Raw genomic sequence first — 18,974 nt, 5'->3', positions numbered from 1 at the left:
AGAATTATAAGAATTATATAATTGTTTTGTCGATAATTAGAAAAATATAAAAGTGCACAGATGATATTCCTTGCTACTTTATCAACTGTCGCTAAAAACTTGTTTTACCGACTACCGGTAAAGTCACAGATAATCTTGCCGTACAATTTTATACAATCTGCACATGAATTTCTTCAATTCACACCGAGAGATTAATTACTGGGAGAAATTTAAATCCTCAACAATGTAAAAGTATCAGGAAAATATAATCGGATGAGAAGTGGCATTTACTGAAGTTTCAAGAATTGTTTGTCGAAAGCAAATATCTTGTTAAATATATCTATGTAATATACTGACATGTCTGATCAAATCGTTACCAATCTGCCGACAGACTGCTATCATTTTGTTTATTCTTTATACTGGATGCGTGATGAAAATCTAAACTTTAAAAAATTAACAAAATATCAGACGTATGTTATGTAATCTAATAAAACGTTAACTAAAATTTTAAAAATTGTAACAATTTCAAATATGAAACCAAGTCAAAATAATTTAAATTCTCAAAATTCGACGAAGTATCAGGGGAACATGATTAAGCAAGAAATGATATAAATTGAACTTTCAAGTATTATTTAAAAAGTTCCTAAATTTTATACACACATATAAAGACACAAAACATATACAAGAAAATAAAAATGTTTACAATATAATATTCATGATATATAATATGCAGCTTTATTTGTGATTCGACGTTCGTCTTTAATGTTTGTCGTATGCTCCACATTATATTCAAAGTCCTCACATGCGATGTTCAACAGATAATCGAATCTGAAACAAAAATAAATGACATTTTTTCTCATACATATTCGAAAATAAAAGATATTTACATAAACTGTTTATAAATCTACTTTTACAAATTATTACAATTTCTAATTAACAATATAATATATATATCTAGTTTATAACATATATACTGGAAAATTGTATAAGATACATAAATACCTATCAAAAGTAATTTACATATAAATTAAATGACAATAATTGTACATATTTTTGTGTTTTCTTTTTAATAAATAATGGCATTCGGTTTCAATCAAGATTGTTGCTAAGTCGAATTAAAAATTCAAGTACATCAATACTCGGAACAAAATTAAGTCGTACGATAATGTATCAATAATTACTTTAATTGTTCGCAGCTTGTCATCAGTTAACATCTCCAGGCCAGTAGACCTCTCCAAATTTAAGTAGACTTTTCCAAACGTAAGTTTACGTCCGCGTCTGCCTCAGGAGTAATCTGCCTTCTCTTCTACGAGAGCAAGCGTGGATTAATCGCGATCAACCACCGCTGCAGATCGCGACGTACGCTCTCGCAATCTGAAAGCAAAATCGCGTTAAGACATTAAACTGTCCAGCGGGGGTTCTCGACTTTCACTTATGATGTGCTTCGCAATCACGCTTACGAAAAAAACTTCCCCACGCTTTCAAAAAAGCACTCGCTCCACACTTGTCTAGCAACTTCTCTCGGCGCAGTGCATCATCATCATCATCATCATCATCATCATCATCATCATCATCATCATCATCATCATCATCACCATCATCATCATCATCATCATCATCATCATCATCATCATCATCATCATCATCATCATCATCATCATCATCATCATCATCATCATCATCATCATCATCATCATCATCATCATCATCATCATCATCACCATCATCACCACCATCATCTCACCAAATTCTATTAGCCTGCAAAAATATATACTCCTCTCTCTCCCTCTCTCTCCTCTTTTACTCTCTCATCTCCAGATCCTTTCATCTTTCTTTCTTTCTCTCTCGCTCGCTCACTCTTTCGCGTCCTTCCACCACTTGCATCTCAAAAACTTGCCAACACTTGCTCGTTCGTTTCTTTTGTTCCATCCAAGAGGTACGTTCACGGACATCAACCATCCACATATATATTCACCCAGGCTGTTGAACAGAATCGTACAGGATTAGTGTCCGGTGTTCACCGGGTACTCGGGGGGGAATGAGGACCGAGCTAACTAGAGTACTAACATTCCAATTTGCAACTCTGGTGTTTCTCGATTGGCTGGTCCTATTGTACTCCAGGACGTGACGTGAACGGGCAAGAAAACGGGGACCGATAAACCCTGCCGCAGGGTACAGAGTGTAATTTTTTCTCTTTTCAAACAGAGAACAGACTCACATTTCCCGAAATCGTTGGTAGCACAGCTTCATGGCTCTCACTCGGCTCTGGTTTGCGACTAAGATAGCGAACGCACGAAAAGTATATGCCTGCAATCTCATCCGCCATCGGTGATATCTGTGAGAATTGTTAACTGCCCGCGAGTACGCGGGTTGTTAATGCAAAATGTGTTCTCAAATGTTCAAGGAAGCATTGGGCCATGTGTAACTTTAGGTACGAGAGACGGAACTTGCCGAAGCGACCAAGCTAAATTAACAATCGAGAAAAACTCTTCGTCGGTTCTTCGTTTTTCCGGAGAACGAGAAAGATCGATGGTCGCGACGAGAATGTCAAAACCACCGAGTTAAATTATGTCAAACTCACATCGTAGAATTTCTCAACAAAGGTAAGCGAATATGGGACCCAGAGAGCCAAGTCTGTCGAAAGCAGATCTTGCCAAGTCTGCTACAAATTTTGTCGGCAGATAGACTACAGATTTAATACCGGTTCTGGTATATGATGTCGGCAGAACGTTAACAGAAGTATAACAGAATCTGTTAACATAATCAGACAGCAGATTGGCGGCAGAAATCGAGCAGATTCTGCTGAAACTGTTCAGGCTCTGCGCGATTTCTGCTGCCAATCTGCTGTTTGATTATGTTAACAGACTTTGCTGGTAGAACATAAGCTGAATGCGGACGCAGTTGATGTCAGTCTGCTGACATGTCTGATTAAATCCTGTTACCAATCTGCCGACAGACTGCTATCAATTTGTTTATTGAGGGAGGAACAAACTCCGTGTATTTCACACCCTGATAGGAAAAGATCCATAACAATTAAGAAATCTGGATGAAACTGGGAATGCTGTAATTATGTCTCAATATTTGCAGCAACACTAATAGATAGAAATATTGAGAAATATTTGCACAATTAATTTCTAAATAGTATTTCAGCAAGATAGCAGCGATATGAGGAACTATCCTAGCAGAATATTTGCAAAATTAAACTTGGAAAGAAATTGCGAAATAATTAAGAAATATATTTGAGTTTTATATATTATGTGTTATTCCTGTATTATTACGTAGCATTCTGTTTGCTGGATCGCCGATAGATGGCATCCTTTCTCGTACGTAAAATATAATGAACGGTGGTATGCATGTAACTGTTATATATCGGTGTTTACTGAAGTGTGCTGGAATGATTTTACTTCTAAATATCTAAATAATTGTGCAAAAACATAAAATTGAATTTCTCAATTTTTGTGCAAATATTATTCAAAAATTTTATGCTGGCAAGAATGCTGCGTTATGAGAAATCATCTTAGCACAATAATTATGAAATTCCTCTCAATTGAATGATGCAATTATTGTATAATATTGACGTAATTTTCCCTATCGGGGCAAGAAAAATAATTTGACAAATACTAGTCAGTCGGTATTTACCGAATTATTTTTCTTTCTTTTTACACGATGTCCCATTTAAATAAAAATTATTGTAAGAGAGAATACGCGAGGCATTCGAAAGGGGGACTACGTTCCAAAATATGAATGCGACTAGCGGTGGGTGTCTTTCCTGTCTTAGGAAGAAAGTATTGCGAATGTGACGAACATATAGATGATGATGACTTGAGAAAAAAAACTTAAAAAAAAAAGAAGAAAAAAGAGAATATCGGTAGAGGACGTATAAAAATTAATTTTTCGAAAATTGTTGAAAGCCAGAGTATGTCGATGAGAGTGATTATTACTTGATCGTTGATGAGAGATGATGAGGCGTTATGAAAGAGAAATAATGTCAGATCGTAATCACCTGTTCCAGGAGGATCAGCGGACGTTTCCGTAGGCTTACGTTTTACTTCAGTCATCGTCTTCATTCAGGTATTGCCGGAAGGCCGGCCACCGGCGGCTCTGTTATGTTACCTTTCAAACTCTTCTATATATATACTCGCTTTTACAGTTCTACAATTATATATGTATAAACGTCGCTCCTGGATCCGTCTCCATGTCGCTTTTAATTAAACTTGGAATTTTATACACGCAAATCTCTCGAGAGTAGCTCTTCGTTACGATTTATATATCAGATTATGTAGGATAAATTAAATATTTCTTCATGTCCGAGAATACGTATTATATTAAATTACTGATTTTATAGGCACGATAATTTTGGACTGATCGGATCTCCTGGCTGTCCCAAAATTGGCGTAAAAAAAAAGAAAATTATCGCTCTTCACAACTTGGCAAAAAGAGAATAAGAGTTGGGATCTCGGTTTCAAATCTTCAATTTCGTTAAAACAAAATTCGCTTGAAAATCAAACGACCGATGACGTTTTATCATTGATTCTTATCTCTGAAACTTAATTCGCAAAAATTGGTTTATTTTTACTAGCTCGTGAAAATTGAGCATATATTCGTCGTAACTTTAAAAATTATTGGCACACAAGCAACTGGGGATTGCAAATTTTGCAAGAGACTCGTTTGTCTTCTGTCAATCCTGAAACAGCCAGCGAATGTGTGATTGTGCATCGCTGACTCGCATTTAAAGGAATTTATGGTACCCCCACGATGCTTGGGTCTTTTATTCTCGGCATAATTTAACATACACTACAATCAACGGAGAACATTACGGAGAGCATTGAGTATTCTCGCATTAACTCGGCAAAACGTTTTACAGTTTACACGGCAAAAACCATCGGCACGAATTGGGAAACGTGATATCATTCGCGATCATCTAATATTCACATCTACAAGATTTCGCGCAGCATCCTGCGGTGGACAAAAAGACTGCGACACTTTTCTCTCTTGCTCGACAAAAATCGTGAGATCGTTCTCGCATACGTAAAAAATCCACGGTAGCCTCGACTCGCATTCAACTCGTTTGTATAGCTCGTAGTATCTCAAAAGTGTAAAAGAATGCCGGATTCGCGGTTTCCTCACCGTGCGTTCTTTCACGACGCGGTACGAAAGATTCCCCTGACGGCCGTGAGAGCGACGGATCGGAATCAACATTCTCACACGACAACGTTTCACGACACACGTCTCGGATTCGTCACGCAGTTTCATCTTATTTCCTCTCTCTCCCTCCCTCGGGGACACAATAATATCGAGCGATTTTACAGAGCACAGCTAAACTCTACAATAAAATTCGTTACATTTTGTGAGCGATATTAAAATTGCTTTATATCAATCCCTATTTACATACTTCGTAGATCACTTCCAAATCGTTTTGCAAGGCATCCTTTGAGCAGTGGGCATTCTCTCATCCCGCGCGAAATAACTCACTGATTGAGGGATCACGAAAAGATGCCAATAACGTCGTAGGCATAGCTATTTCAAACGATTTGAAATACGTGGTCTGACAATTAAATCCATAGACAACATTTATTTGAACCTAAATGCAGCTTGTTTGTCCAATCAACGAGATGATAGAAATATTACATTTGTTTTCTAAAATAAATTTTACATATTTTTTGCGAATTAAACTTAACATTTATACATAATTTCTTTACTACTTTTTCCACCTTCGCCTGCGGAATTGAGTAGATTGAGTAACACAGGAATGTTTTTGCCGGTTCCAAATCCGAACTAAGGAAAAGGATTCTTTTTCCAAATGAAACGTAAATATTTGACATTGATTTTTTTGCTAAATAATCACTCAACAACAATTATTCAGCGTATCGTTTACACGCTATCAATACGAAACATAACGAAGAGATAAAAGAGTGCATTAATCTAATGTGTTTTCAATATTGTCTATGGGTAACAAAAAAAAAGAGATACATCTACAAACTTAATTGTCAGACCACGTAGATCTATAATCGCTACGACTCACGCACGAATGTTCGAGCTGATCAATCAACTATTATTCATCATACAGCCATCCATCAACGATTTTATTTTATCTCTTATACAAGTTGTTTTATTTTATTCTATTTTTTTTTATTTCTTGCATCGTAAGGAACTACATTCTCCCTGAAAATATTTCCAGACGTTAAGGGTATTAAAGCGCGAACATTCGTGCCTCAACGACAAGCTTGGTACGGTTCCAGTGTTTGTTAAAAGTTGTCTTAAACCACAGCTTCTATGTAGATCAATTTAACAATTTATAGACTTAATAGCGTGGCAGAATGCTCAATCAACCAACTCATCGTCTATCTCTTCTCATTGAAATCTGTATACGTGTATATGTACGTGTGTGTGTGTGTGTGTGTGTGTTTTGTGTGCGCGCGTGCGTGTGTATAATTTAGTCTTTTTTTTTACATACATTACGTATATAAACAACCTCCTCTCAATCTAAGTATATACCAGACACACACTGGACGACTTTTGCTCATTCTCATCTAATACCGCAGTGTTCCCCCGCTCGCCTTATGCATTATTACTCAGTCACCTCATTTCTTCACCTCGCCTCGCCAAGTACACGCGTTCTCAGTGCTCTAAACAAACGACATCATCACTTTTGCTAAGTAGTAAAAACTCACGCCTGTAGTTCTGTAAGACGACCATTAACAAATACATTCAACCGTCTCTCTCTCTCAAACATACACATATGCACACACCACACACACACGCACGTGCCTCGAGCAATCCAGTTTAACATTCTCAAAGTTAGAGGAGATTTTTCTCATCTGTATACGCGACACGCATATCGACGAGAATTCACGCTAATGAGAGAGAAAGAGCGAGAGAGTATTATCATTAGAATTGTATATTAAGGGCCAATTTCACCAACCACAGTTAACTTAACCGACGGTTAAAGTTAGCAGGATTGACCAATAGAAAGCAGGGTGGATTCATTTCTATTGGTCAATCCTGCTAACTTTAACCGTCGGTTAAGCTAACTGTGGTTGGTGAAATTGGCCCTAAGTAGTATCTCGCGTTCAAAAGAAGGAAGTTTGAGAAATCACTGTACGACAAAAATGAAAAGCACAACAGTATACACACCTCTTATATTAGGGATTATTTTATTCTTTCAATTAATATACTCATAAGAGATAATTAGCGTACTCTGAAATAGTCAATCTAAATAATTCCTTTAACGTGATACACAGTGATATCGCGGTGACAAATGCGGTATTTAAGTTTAATTGCGACGTAATTATTTCGTATGTTAAAGTTATTGACTATAATTGTGAGATGTGAATTGCATCCTTCTTCGTGCTATGACTCTTTCTTTTTCTTTCTTTCTTTCTTTGAAAAATAAATACTCTCGACCAGTAAAGCTATCTTTTTCATTATCGTTCAATCAGGAAACAGTTCGAAAGTCTTTTCATTAAGAATATTTCATTCAGAACTTATGACACATTATACACAGACATATAAGACATCTAAATAGTTTTCTTTCCGCTTTCTTCAAATCACTCAATTAAAATGGAAAAAATCTGATCAGTTCAAACAATTTTCTTTCACACACATCAATCAATAATTTTGACACACCTGCACACTAGTGTAAAATTCTCACATAATAAGCTATTTATGTGTTACATTTGAGATATTTGAAACAGAAGTTCAACTTGATAATAATATACAATACGGATAGCTGCGATCAATCTCTAGGTGTGAGCTATTCTGATACATTCATACACTTTCAAACAGTCACATCAATCGCAATTTATACGCTCTTTCTGATCTTGGTAATATTTTGGAAACGTCTCATGAAACGGATAAAGGATGTTGCAAAATAGAATAAGATTGTTTCAACGAAGGTAACTTTACACCAAAACCAAAGAAAACTTCTGGTCCATTTAATGTTTAAAATGATGAAATTAAATTTCAATTTCAATCTTAATAATCTCTCTAGAAGAAATCTTTTTCTTCGTAATCCTTATTATCTCAATCCATCATACTTAACATTTATTGCGGATTTATTTTGGAATAGATCTCCTTAAAGCATAACGTAGTAATGTTTCGCTCGTATAACGGCAATATTACAGAAACTTACGAAATGTAATTGTTACCCACGTTGAGAAAGCATCTTGCTAGAAGATGTTATAAAGGTAAAAATATTTTAGAAATGATTGCGAAGCTTTAAACGCAGGACCTCGATTCGAAAGAAGCCGTCCATTCTCGCAGCAGCAAAATTCACAATTCCAGATCTCCGGAAAATACACGGAAAATATAAGGAAAAATTATGATTCTAAAATAATCAAGAGATCTGTCGTTAAAAAATAATGCGCAAGAAATTGAATATTAGTTATATATAATAGCTTGAAAACGCGATGGCAAGTTATATATTACATAATGCATATTACATAATACATAAACGCTTTTTACAAACAACATCTAGCAATTCGGCGCGGCTTTTAACTCGATACGCAAATTAATTGACTTTGGTCTCATGTTCATTTATTTACCACATTGCACCTATTAGATTAGTTGCCTCGGTTACAAACTAATATAGTTTGTAACTAAGGCGATCGATCTAGTCTCCTTCTACATCACAATTTTTGACATAGACAAGGAGAAAATTTAGTTAATTGCGAGTTTAAACAAAAGATGCGGTTAGATAAAGCCAATATCTCAACAAATGCTATTAAGTAAATATTCACTAAAGCCCCCTTTATTAAAGAGATTTGTGGCAAAGGAAGACTTGAGCTATTTTCAACTTCCCAATAATTTAATAATAATTGCTCGATGGGAAAATGTTATATACTTAAATAGAATGGAGAAACGATGCAGATGCCATTGTAGCTATAATTATTTTCTATATGACTGTGTCTGTGGCAGTAATTACTTTTCAGGTAACAATATTTTGGTATACATTTCACTGGGCTTGACAAATGTTGAAGCAGCTGAAGTCTTCTTGAGACTCAGATCTTGTCAGATATTCGTAAATTACACGTTTATCAATCTTTAATCGCTAAGCAGTAAATGTACTCGATTATACAATCTCACCCTCGCCATGCAGCTATGCTGCTCCACACATCAACTTCATACGTATCGTCGATTTTATTCATGCCATTATCTATTGTACGCTCACACCAGAGATGACGCAAATATCGGGCGTACATATTTTCGAATGATCGAAGCTATCCGCCTTTATTTATCGTAAACCTAAACCGCCTCTTTCAACGAATGGAATTGTGCTAACTTGTCAAACCAGTAAGAGAGTGGAGAAGGGGGGGATCTCGAAATATTATAATACACGCAGTGGCGATTAGTGCAAAACATTAGAAAAAACGTCAACGTACTATAGGCTCTGGTTCTTGGTTCTATTCTGGGGACGGAATCGACGTGCTTTTGGAAAACCGTCGATCCCATCGGTTACCACCGTTCGTTATGGTTGTTGCGTCGGGACCCGTGGATAGAGGATCCGTTTGGTTTTACGAGTAGACCCACGGCCCCGATTGAATTTACTCGTACTTAAGAAAGGTATTTGACTTCTGGTCGCGCTGACCCGGGTGATTCTGCCAGGCGCCCTGGGACGCGTTCGGGTTATTCGGCCCGGGGCCGCCGGTGCCGGGATTGCCCGTATTGCCGTCGCCGCCGCCTTGGTTCATCCAGCTGAGAAAGCCGGAATTGCCGCTGTTGCCAATAGTGTTGTTACCGGAGGGCGGCTGGCCCGGTGGGCCCGGCTGGTTCGAATAACCCTGGTCGTTTCCCTGGTTCTGCAGGTTACCGATCAGACCCCAGGACGCCTGGTTCAGAGCGGCAGCCACCAATGCCGGATTGACCGGCAATGCGGACAGATTCAGACCACCCATCGCCAGCGGATTCGACATACCACCCCCACCGCCACCGCCGTTGTTTTGTCCGGTGATACCCAGAGCCTGTAGATTCGGCATGTCGAGATTACCGCGATTCCCCGGGTTATTCCAGCCGTTTGGGCCCATATTGTTGCCCGAATGGCCCATGTAACGGTTACCCTGATAATTGCCCTGCACATTATTATCGACGGGTCCCGGCGCGCCCCTGCCGCCCCTCATGTTCGAGTTCACTTGATTGTTGAAATTTTTATTGTTGCCCTCGGACTTGGGCGCGGCATTTGAGACGTGTACCGAGACGCCCTTGATAATATGATCTTCGCCGCAGAGCGACTGGGCGACCTCGGGATCTAAGAAAGTGACAAACGAAAACGCGCGGAAGGGTTTCGGGATGAACACGTCCGTCACTTCGCCAAACTTGGAGAAATAATCTCGTAGATCGTCCGCGGTTAGATCTTCGGTACAGCGGCCGACGAATACCTTGCAGGGTACTTGCTGAATCATTCCTTCCTACACACAAACGCACAATCAGTCAATCATGTACGACAGGTTTTCACAGTTATGTAAAACTTGCGTACAGTGCACATTACTCACAATACCGGCGACGGTAGAATCGCTGCGAGACATATATGGCATTCGTCACGAGATAGGCAAAACGTAAAGTACATTACGGTTTACATCGAGTGTATCACATGCACACAATCTAAGTTCCGTAGACACACAATCTCTCGCTTCCGGCTTAGGACTCTAACGTTCCGTCGAATTGCAATTAATCTGCACTAAACGTCAAGTTTTATATAGAAAATTTTTAAATATTTATATTTGTCGGTTCAAGAAAAGATGTCGGCTAGCTCGATTTACATGTAAATTTACATATGTTATATAATGAACACTTAAGCACTATGACCACTTGAAATCCATGCATCAATCTGTACAATGTCTTTTTCTTTTTTATGTTCACAATGTAGAGAATCTCATGCTACATTACACTGTCTCGATTTGAATAAGCACATATCTGATAAAATGTGAACAGTTATTCCAGACTAATTATTTCTACCATTAGACATATCTGTTATATTTAACGAACACCATGATTTAATGGGAATATATATAAATGCTTTTTTTATGTTAACTGATTGATTATATGAGATAAGGGATTTATCTTTATGATTTAAATTATCTCTATTATACGTACATTTATCGAGAAATACTTTCAACAAGAATTTCATAATTTCAGGAGACAAATGTGATAACAAATTTTTATCACTATGTGCTTTTGTGAGATATATTTTTTAAAAATAAATTATGATTTTTTTACGTAATACAATTTCTCTAGTCATTCTGTATATAAGACATTGATAGTTATAAAAAATTGATAGTTTACAAGACTTCATATTTTATTCTGACCTCATATTTATTCAGATCTTGACATAAAATATGAAATATCTTATCAATTTTTTATTACTTTGATATCGATTTGATTTTATGCACAGAATGATGAGAGTTAATTGGTGTAGGGAAAACATATAATTGTTTTAAGGCTCCTGGTCCCTGAACCGAGAACTCTGCGTTGACGGTGGCGACGTACCGTCGCGGCAGAAATCAGAACTCTCTCCAATGGAGAATTCTGTCCTTTGTGACATGTTGACAACCTATTTTGTTGTGCGTGCTATTTCTTTATTATTCGCTCTGTGCTTGTGCTCTAACGTTTAACGTATTCGTGAAAATCGTAAAATTGGCCGAAAAGTAAGATTTGCATGCGGAAGGAACGTTTTCACCTCCTTTCGATAGTCGTTAAACGGCTGTTTTTCCCGTATGTTTAGGCTTCGTTTTATGACTGTTTGTTTATTGTCGAGGGAAAAGGGTAGTTTTCGGCCAATTTCGGAAGTGTTCTGAAACGATCTATAGTGATGTTTTATTGAAATGTCTTTTTACTTGAAAATGGCATGCACAACAAAATTGGGTGTTTTCCTCGCCTCGATAAGAATCCAATATGGCCGCGGTGACTACCCAGGAGCCTTAAAAAAAAGTATACTTTGGCAAGAATTATATTTTCTAAAAAAATATATATAATTTGCAATCTGCCATATTTTTGTCTTGAATAAATGTTTAAACTTCAATTTTTAAATTAAACAATAAAGATAATTTAGGCCATAAAATTAGATGCACATATTTAATGTGCTCGGGAAAAAAAAAAGCGAAATAGATGAGTAATATAAAATCATATAAATTCTTGAAAGTAGCTGCGGTGAAAGAAAAATTTCTATAATTTTCCAAACATTATACCACGCATCTTTATCTTCGACATTCCTAAAAATAATCCGTAATTAACTTAAAATGTTTCACATCAACAATAAAATAATCAATAATAAAATCCAAAATAATATAAAAAAAGTAAAATAATAATAAAATATTATATTATTTTCTTATCTCTTTCTGTAAGAAATATTGCTTGTTTTTGGCGACTCAAATGCAGCAATAAAAGTGCTTTAATAAGTCACATGTCAAACATTAATAAATATTTAATAGTCATTGAAAAAACGAAAGTATTGAGCATGTATATAAGTATTTTACATACATATACGTAAAATTATATATCAAATAAATGTTCCTGATTTTAATAAACCGTATCGACATACCGAATACTTTTCAACATTCATTCATACAAATTTTCGGCGATTTCGCATTTCGTACGATCTTCGCGATATCGAAGAAATCCGTTATGATGCATCGCAAACAATACATAATAATAATATCAACATTCGTAGCATCCGTAGATGCGTGGTATAATACGTGCGAGGAATATGCACTAATCCTAGGAGAAAAGACCATTGGCGAGTTTCGTCGGTCGCGTGTCGACACGTATTCCCATTAAAACATGATTGATTGTAATTACGAATTTCCTCTTCAGTATCTTGACGCGTCCGCGACGTGGTGATCCCTCGATGGCCGGTGCTTGTAATAGCGATCGTAATAGTTCTCCTTCGTCGGGTATCTCGCTGGATCCGCGTATCTACCGTCGATCGGGTCGCGGCCGTCCGACGTGGCGGCGTAACGGCCATCGACCTCGCGGCTGTCCATCGCGTACCTGCCGTCCACGACTTCCCTACCGTCGACGATGTATCTCCTGTCCATCTCGCGACTGTCCACGTATCGGCAGTCTGGCTCCCGACCGGGATCGGCCGGCAAATGCCGGCTGTCTGGATGCCTCGCGTCCGGATACCGCACCTCGTACCTGCAGTCAGTCGCCGCGACGGCGTAACGACCGTCGGCCTGGTCGTAGTAGCACCGTTGCTCGTACCCGTAATTGCTGTACCTGCCCTTATCGTACTGCTCCGGACAATTGTCGGCTGGATAGGCAGCGGCGCGTCCCTCGCCGTAGTATCGCGACCCGTATTCAGCGTCGGACGGTGGATACGCGGGATTAACGGGCGCCGCGGCGGCGTTCGCATGCGGTGGCGGCATGTAGCCGCGAGTATCGTAGGCGGCGGACTCCTCGTAGGCGGCGTAGTTCGGCTTCTCGTTGTAGGCGTTGTAAGTGACCTGCTGCTGACCGCCACCACCGCCACCGCCACCACCGCCGCCGCCCTCGTACTTGTATTTGTTATCGTCATACGGATAATTCGGGGGATATGACGGATAGTGAGTGGTTTTGTAATCGTACTCCGAGTCGTATCTCGGGGGTGGCGCGCTCAGGGGCGGAGCAGTGGCCTCGGACGACGACGAATTTACGTTGGCTACGTACGGCTTCGACACCGGCACCCGGCGACTACTCGGCGTGTGCACCGGTATAGGTCGGTAGCACTCGTTACTGTGCTTACCCGTATCATACTGACGTGCCATCATTAATCCATCAATATTCTGTAACCAGATTACACCAGCCCTCGACAATCACATACAGACTTGATCGAAATGCTGAAGCACACATACGCATTCGCTCCGCTCACGCGGTCTCAAGCTACGTCCTCGAATTGTTCTCGATACCCTACCGACGCGACGGTGAAACACGCGAATGTAAACGATTTCGCAGCGCAGAATCTTTCGCGAAACGTGACACGACGACGTAAGCTATTGCGCCATTCACGCGCGAGTTTTTTTTTTCATTCCTGATTACGCACTCTATTACCTAGTGTCTCGCTTCGCAAGATCTTTTCCACGCGACCTCATCATTCACGCGTCCTGAACTCTAGAACGTTACTCGGATATCGTGACAACGCATCGCAGCTCTCACAAAAGCTGCTTAAAAGCATCATTCCCGTATGATGGAGGAGGCTCGCGCGAATTTTCGGGTTTAAGGAATCCGGTTCACGGGCTGTTTACGAGACATACTCCATGCGCGACTGCGAGATTCTGCATTTACATACTCCAGCACACAAAGTCATACCCGTTACAATATTTCATGTATTCATTGTATCCAGGAAGATACGCGCGCTCGAAAACGTGAAAATATAGATCTTTTTCTTCCAGTTACGCTCTCTCAATGCGCGCGATACATTCCTTCTCATAATATTCTCATTCACGCGTACTCGTTAACTCGAAATGCTACGTAATTTAGCGAGTATTTTGGCTTTTATCAGCGTTAAAAGATATTAAGTCGTCTAAAGACTTTTTTTTCCTCATTTGTCGTGATCGAGGCTTGCAAAAGCTCCGGTCACTTTTAAGAAACCTTGAAAAAGATAACGCATGACGTTAAGTATGCCGTAAGTTGGATACGTTTTATTGAATCATTTCTCTCAATGTTGCAATCTCTGACACAGAACTATTAATCACTCTCTTAAAGAAATCTCATACCGTTTTAGAGACACAAACATACTATATTATTTTCACGCAAGCACACCATTAACGTCGCTCTCTCCATGGCTCACGCACCACACTCGTATAAACATACATTCATACATACAGGCATTTTGCATTCTTTCTATAATTCCACCACTCTTATAGCCTTTCGCACATTCACCTATTTACACCACAGCGGAATACGTCTCATATACATAAAAATAACATATTCAAGGAATGTGAGAAAATATTGATATTCGCTTATTAAAGCATTATATGATAAATGGAGATAGACAGAAAGCTCATAAAGATGAGGTATTACCCGTATCCACAATCGTAAGCTTATCAGTTTTAGCCGATTATCTCTCACACAACATTCCATTCTCTACTTGAAATATTACACGTGTATTTATATTTGTACATATCTTGGCGTGTAAAGACACGTAAAGACATTCACAGGCTGACATGAAGCAACCGAGATTTAAAAAGCTTCGTCTTGTATATTGCCAAAATCGAAAAATTAGGTATTATTTTGCATTTTGTCTCAAATGAGTTTTTTTTTACTTTCTCAGATTTTTCTTCGTTAACATTAAGGAAAAGATTTTAGAAACAAATCGGAATTTATCAGCAAATAGAATAAAGATAAAATTCATGTGGATTGTTTTTGTACGTCCAATTACATGAAACATAATATAGGCAACTGCTGCGAAATCGTGCGATTAATTCTATTTTAATAAACTTGATGAAGTTGAGATATGGATTATTGTAAAAAAAAATATATATATATATATATATATATATATATATATATATATATATATATCTTGCTAAATTTTTTTGCCACAAATGCGATAAATTTTGGTAACTTTGGTAATTATAAATTTTGTTATAATTTTTATTTTTAAAAATATGTACAAATTAAAGACACGTGTACTTGAAAGAGAGAGAATATATCATTTCAGAAACAGTACAAAGCGATCATTTAACAATATCAATTATAAATCTGAATTTTTGTATTATGTTAGTTATTATTTAATATTTATCTATATAATATACGCTATTGTTATTTTTGTTATTTTTGAAATTATATAGACAATAATATATAGCACTAAAGTTTTATATTTTATTATTCAACGGCAACAGTAACATCTTTAATAATAGACTATGTAAAGATTTCATTGACAAATAACTGAATAAAGATGCCAAACATGTGCACAAAGAATTGCAGTACTTATTTCTGGCAAAAATCTTCTTAGGACATCTCGTATTGTTTTTAAAATGATTTATTCGCTCCTATGTGCTTTAAATGTGCATCACCGATTTAACGCTCTTTAAGATTTTCTTATACATCCGAGAAAGCGGTAAAAAAGTAGCAGAAAGAATTGTAGGGGTCTGTAAGTAAGTTATGTTCTTACCTTACTATTAGGAACCTTGACATCGCACCATCTGCCGTCTATCATATGACGTTGAGCGAGGCATCTCAACTGCGATTCATAACTTCCAAATCGAATAAAGCCAAATCCTTTGCTTTGGCCGGATTTCGCATCTTTCTTTACCTACGACAGGATTTTAACGTGATCTTTCATAGTCATAGGGTACAGCATTATGCTTACGCAAATAAAATATTCCACTTTTTTTTATCATTTGCATTACTCCTTATTAGGAGTACTTACATGATTGATGTGCATTTAACGCGTTACAAATATTTACCCAATTAAGATTATTTATTACGAGCTTAATTATTATCATTATGTTGAATACATATTTTTGTTCTATTTAAAGAGTTGAACGCGATATCGCTCTCTTACTTATCTAATAAATTAGTATAATCAGTAGACTTAAAGGAATATGTTATTAGTGTAGCAGGACTCCGCTGTTAGTTTCCAAGCCCAAGCGCAAGCTTGAGTAAGTGCAGAGACTCACCTGTGCCATCAGAACTTCGCCAAACGTTTCGAAATACTCGCGCAAGTTCTGTTCGGTAGTTTTCCACGGCAAACCGAGTACAATCAAGTCAGTGCAACGCAACTTCGTTTCCATTCTTTTAGTCTTAGCTGTGGAATTTTCCAAATTGTCATCAGATTTACGTTTGTTCTCTGAAAAGACATAATAGACGTTCACGTCTCTAACCGGCTCGTGACTATTTGCAGAGAAAAAAAGTAAAAGAAAAAAAAGATAAAGAGAGAAAAACGAAGTTGAAAAGAAACCGAAAAAAAAATAAAAGTACAGCTTAGAGATATTTGCTTCGCACATTATTATTTGATATTCGTTAATGACGAAGCTGATTTCAACAATTGATTGCAGTATTCTTATGGACCATGAGAATATTATTCCATTTATCTGGCATTCATTATAAAATAGACGAATTAAAGTAAACTTATTAAAGTAGACAAACATGTAAAAGCGCACTCCGAGATAACCCAGCATCTCATTGAGCGCAACAGATACAATTAAAGGAATAATCGCTTCTGGCAAATAGATGCCGATATCTCGGGATAATTCGGGCCGAACTCTGGCTAACTTGGTGGAACTTCTAATTGCAGTGTTCTCCAGTTGTCTGATCTTTTTTTAATTTATAATTCCACGTAATGTTAATTTCTTTCAATGTAGATTAACTTTAATCTCGGTTTAACTCCCTTTTTATCTTTTTCTAGTTCTAACAATTAGAAAAAGATTTAAAAAAAGTTAAACCGGATTTAAAGTTAATCTACATTGGTAGAAATGAACATTAACACCCCAGTAAGCAAAATAATAGCAGTCTGTCGGCAGATTGGTAACAGATTTGATCAGACGTCAGCAGACTAACGTATATCAACTGCGTCCTCAATGTTCTCATTCAGATTGGCAGCAGAAATCGCGCAGACAGAGCCTACTGACAGACAATGTGAAGCAGATTGACAGCAGAAACCACGCAGAGCCTGAACGGTTCCCAGCAGAATCTGCTCGATTTCTGCCGTCTGATTATGTTAGCAAATTTTGTTATACTTCTGTTGGCATTCTGTCGACATCATGTGATATATATCAGAACCGGCATCAAATCAGTCTTTCTGCCGATAAAATTTGTAACAGACACTTGGCAAGATCTGACTTTCGGCAGACTTAGCTGTCTGGGACGATACTGTCGGCATTAATAGATGGGTTAAACAAAGGAGTTCGATCCAAGTCGTCCTCGGAGCATCGTTCCTATCGACCGGTTGCTTCGGGAGTCGAGGTCGCGGATTCGTATCATTGCCGCGGCCAAAAGGAATCTCGAGAGACTCGCTTCTCGATTTTTTTCCCGCCCGTGGAAGCGTCGCCGTCATCGCCGTCGCGTCGTCGCGATCCATCAATTTCGCGTCATTCAACGTCGCGTCGACGCCGCGCGAGCGCAGCGCCACCACGAATTATAAATACCGCAGCCGAGAAGGGGGAGGAGAGGAGGACGCGCGCGCGGGTGCATGCGTAATTTGTGTACCTTTGGGGAATACGCAGAAGTAGATTGCTTTGCCCCAGCCGTTCTCGGGCGGATGCAGACGGCCGTCGACCAGCCGGACGCCGCGCATCGTCCGCGACTCCGGATTGCGGTACTTGAGGCCGCAGGTGCCGGGGAACTGGGCGGACAGGGTGGTGAGCAGCAGCGTGGTGTCGTCCTCTGTCGGCAGCTCGATGGGTTCCTCGCCCTCGTCCTCGGCGACCTGAATGTAGGATGACATCGTGTAGCTTCTGGTCGTCGCGAACTCGATATCCCTTTATCCGTTTTCTTCTCTCCGCTGGCCTCTCTCGTTTCCTTGCGACGCGTGTTCCCCTTCTCGCTCTCTCTCTCCCACTCTTTCACTCTTTCTCTCTCTCTCGCGCTCGCTCTCTTGCTCACTCTTTCTTCCTCGTTTCTCCCGATACTCCGCACCCACGGTCGTTTTTCCTTCGTCCGCTCGTGTTCACGTATTACTCGCAAAGGCGGAGGACGCGGAGAAGCTTGTAAAACTCGCTTACGCTTAACAACACAACAAACACACACGCGCCACGGTCGCTCGCACCCAGTCACGCAACACCGCACCTCTTTCTCTCCGCTGTCCGCTCTCTGGCGACTGGCGACTGCTGGCGCTGGCGACACGGCGCTCGGAATTCGCCAGCGCCACCGAAAGCGGCGCGGCCGGGCCGCGAGGCGTCTGGAAAATTCCACTTGGCGACCTGACCCGCTGGTTAAATTTACGACGGAAAATGCGCGCCGCGCGTAAGTAAATCGCGATCGCGCGCTCGCGGACGACGGCGGAAGAGGCTCAGTTTGGCGACGATCTCGCACGCGCGACGATGCCGTCGCGAGGGCGGCGCGAGATCTGGATGTTCGTCGCG

The 18,974-nt window shown here is 39.2% G+C and overlaps 2 protein-coding genes across 3 annotated transcripts; both read right to left on the bottom strand.

Moving 5' to 3' along the window:
• Window positions 1-588: 588 nt before the first annotated feature.
• On the bottom strand, window positions 589-12,896 carry LOC139815659 (TAR DNA-binding protein 43-like). The gene is made up of 4 exons (XM_071782713.1): window positions 12,769-12,896; window positions 2,047-10,382; window positions 1,161-1,959; window positions 589-807 (listed from the first exon to the last, which is right to left on the bottom strand). The coding sequence occupies exon 2, from the start codon at window positions 10,374-10,376 to the stop codon at window positions 9,522-9,524; it is 855 nt and encodes a 284-aa protein (XP_071638814.1). The 5' UTR covers window positions 10,377-10,382; window positions 12,769-12,896; the 3' UTR covers window positions 589-807; window positions 1,161-1,959; window positions 2,047-9,521.
• LOC139815657 (uncharacterized) lies at window positions 10,676-18,749 on the bottom strand. Of its 2 annotated transcripts, none has more exons than XM_071782709.1 (4): window positions 18,100-18,749; window positions 16,572-16,741; window positions 16,064-16,204; window positions 10,676-13,733 (listed from the first exon to the last, which is right to left on the bottom strand). In XM_071782709.1, exons 1-4 carry the CDS (start codon window positions 18,335-18,337, stop codon window positions 12,780-12,782), a joined length of 1,503 nt encoding a protein of 500 aa, XP_071638810.1. In that variant the 5' UTR covers window positions 18,338-18,749; the 3' UTR covers window positions 10,676-12,779. The 2 variants fall into 2 exon arrangements, with proteins under 2 accessions (XP_071638810.1, XP_071638811.1); XM_071782710.1 differs by having other exon boundaries at window positions 16,572-16,699.
• Between the last annotated feature and the right edge of the window lie 225 nt (window positions 18,750-18,974).

This window comes from Temnothorax longispinosus, chromosome 7 (assembly GCF_030848805.1).
Source record: "Temnothorax longispinosus isolate EJ_2023e chromosome 7, Tlon_JGU_v1, whole genome shotgun sequence".
Classification (NCBI taxonomy): Eukaryota; Metazoa; Arthropoda; class Insecta; order Hymenoptera; family Formicidae; genus Temnothorax; species Temnothorax longispinosus.
Note: the sequence above shows the minus strand (reverse complement) of the source record. Positions and strands in the feature narration are given on the sequence as shown.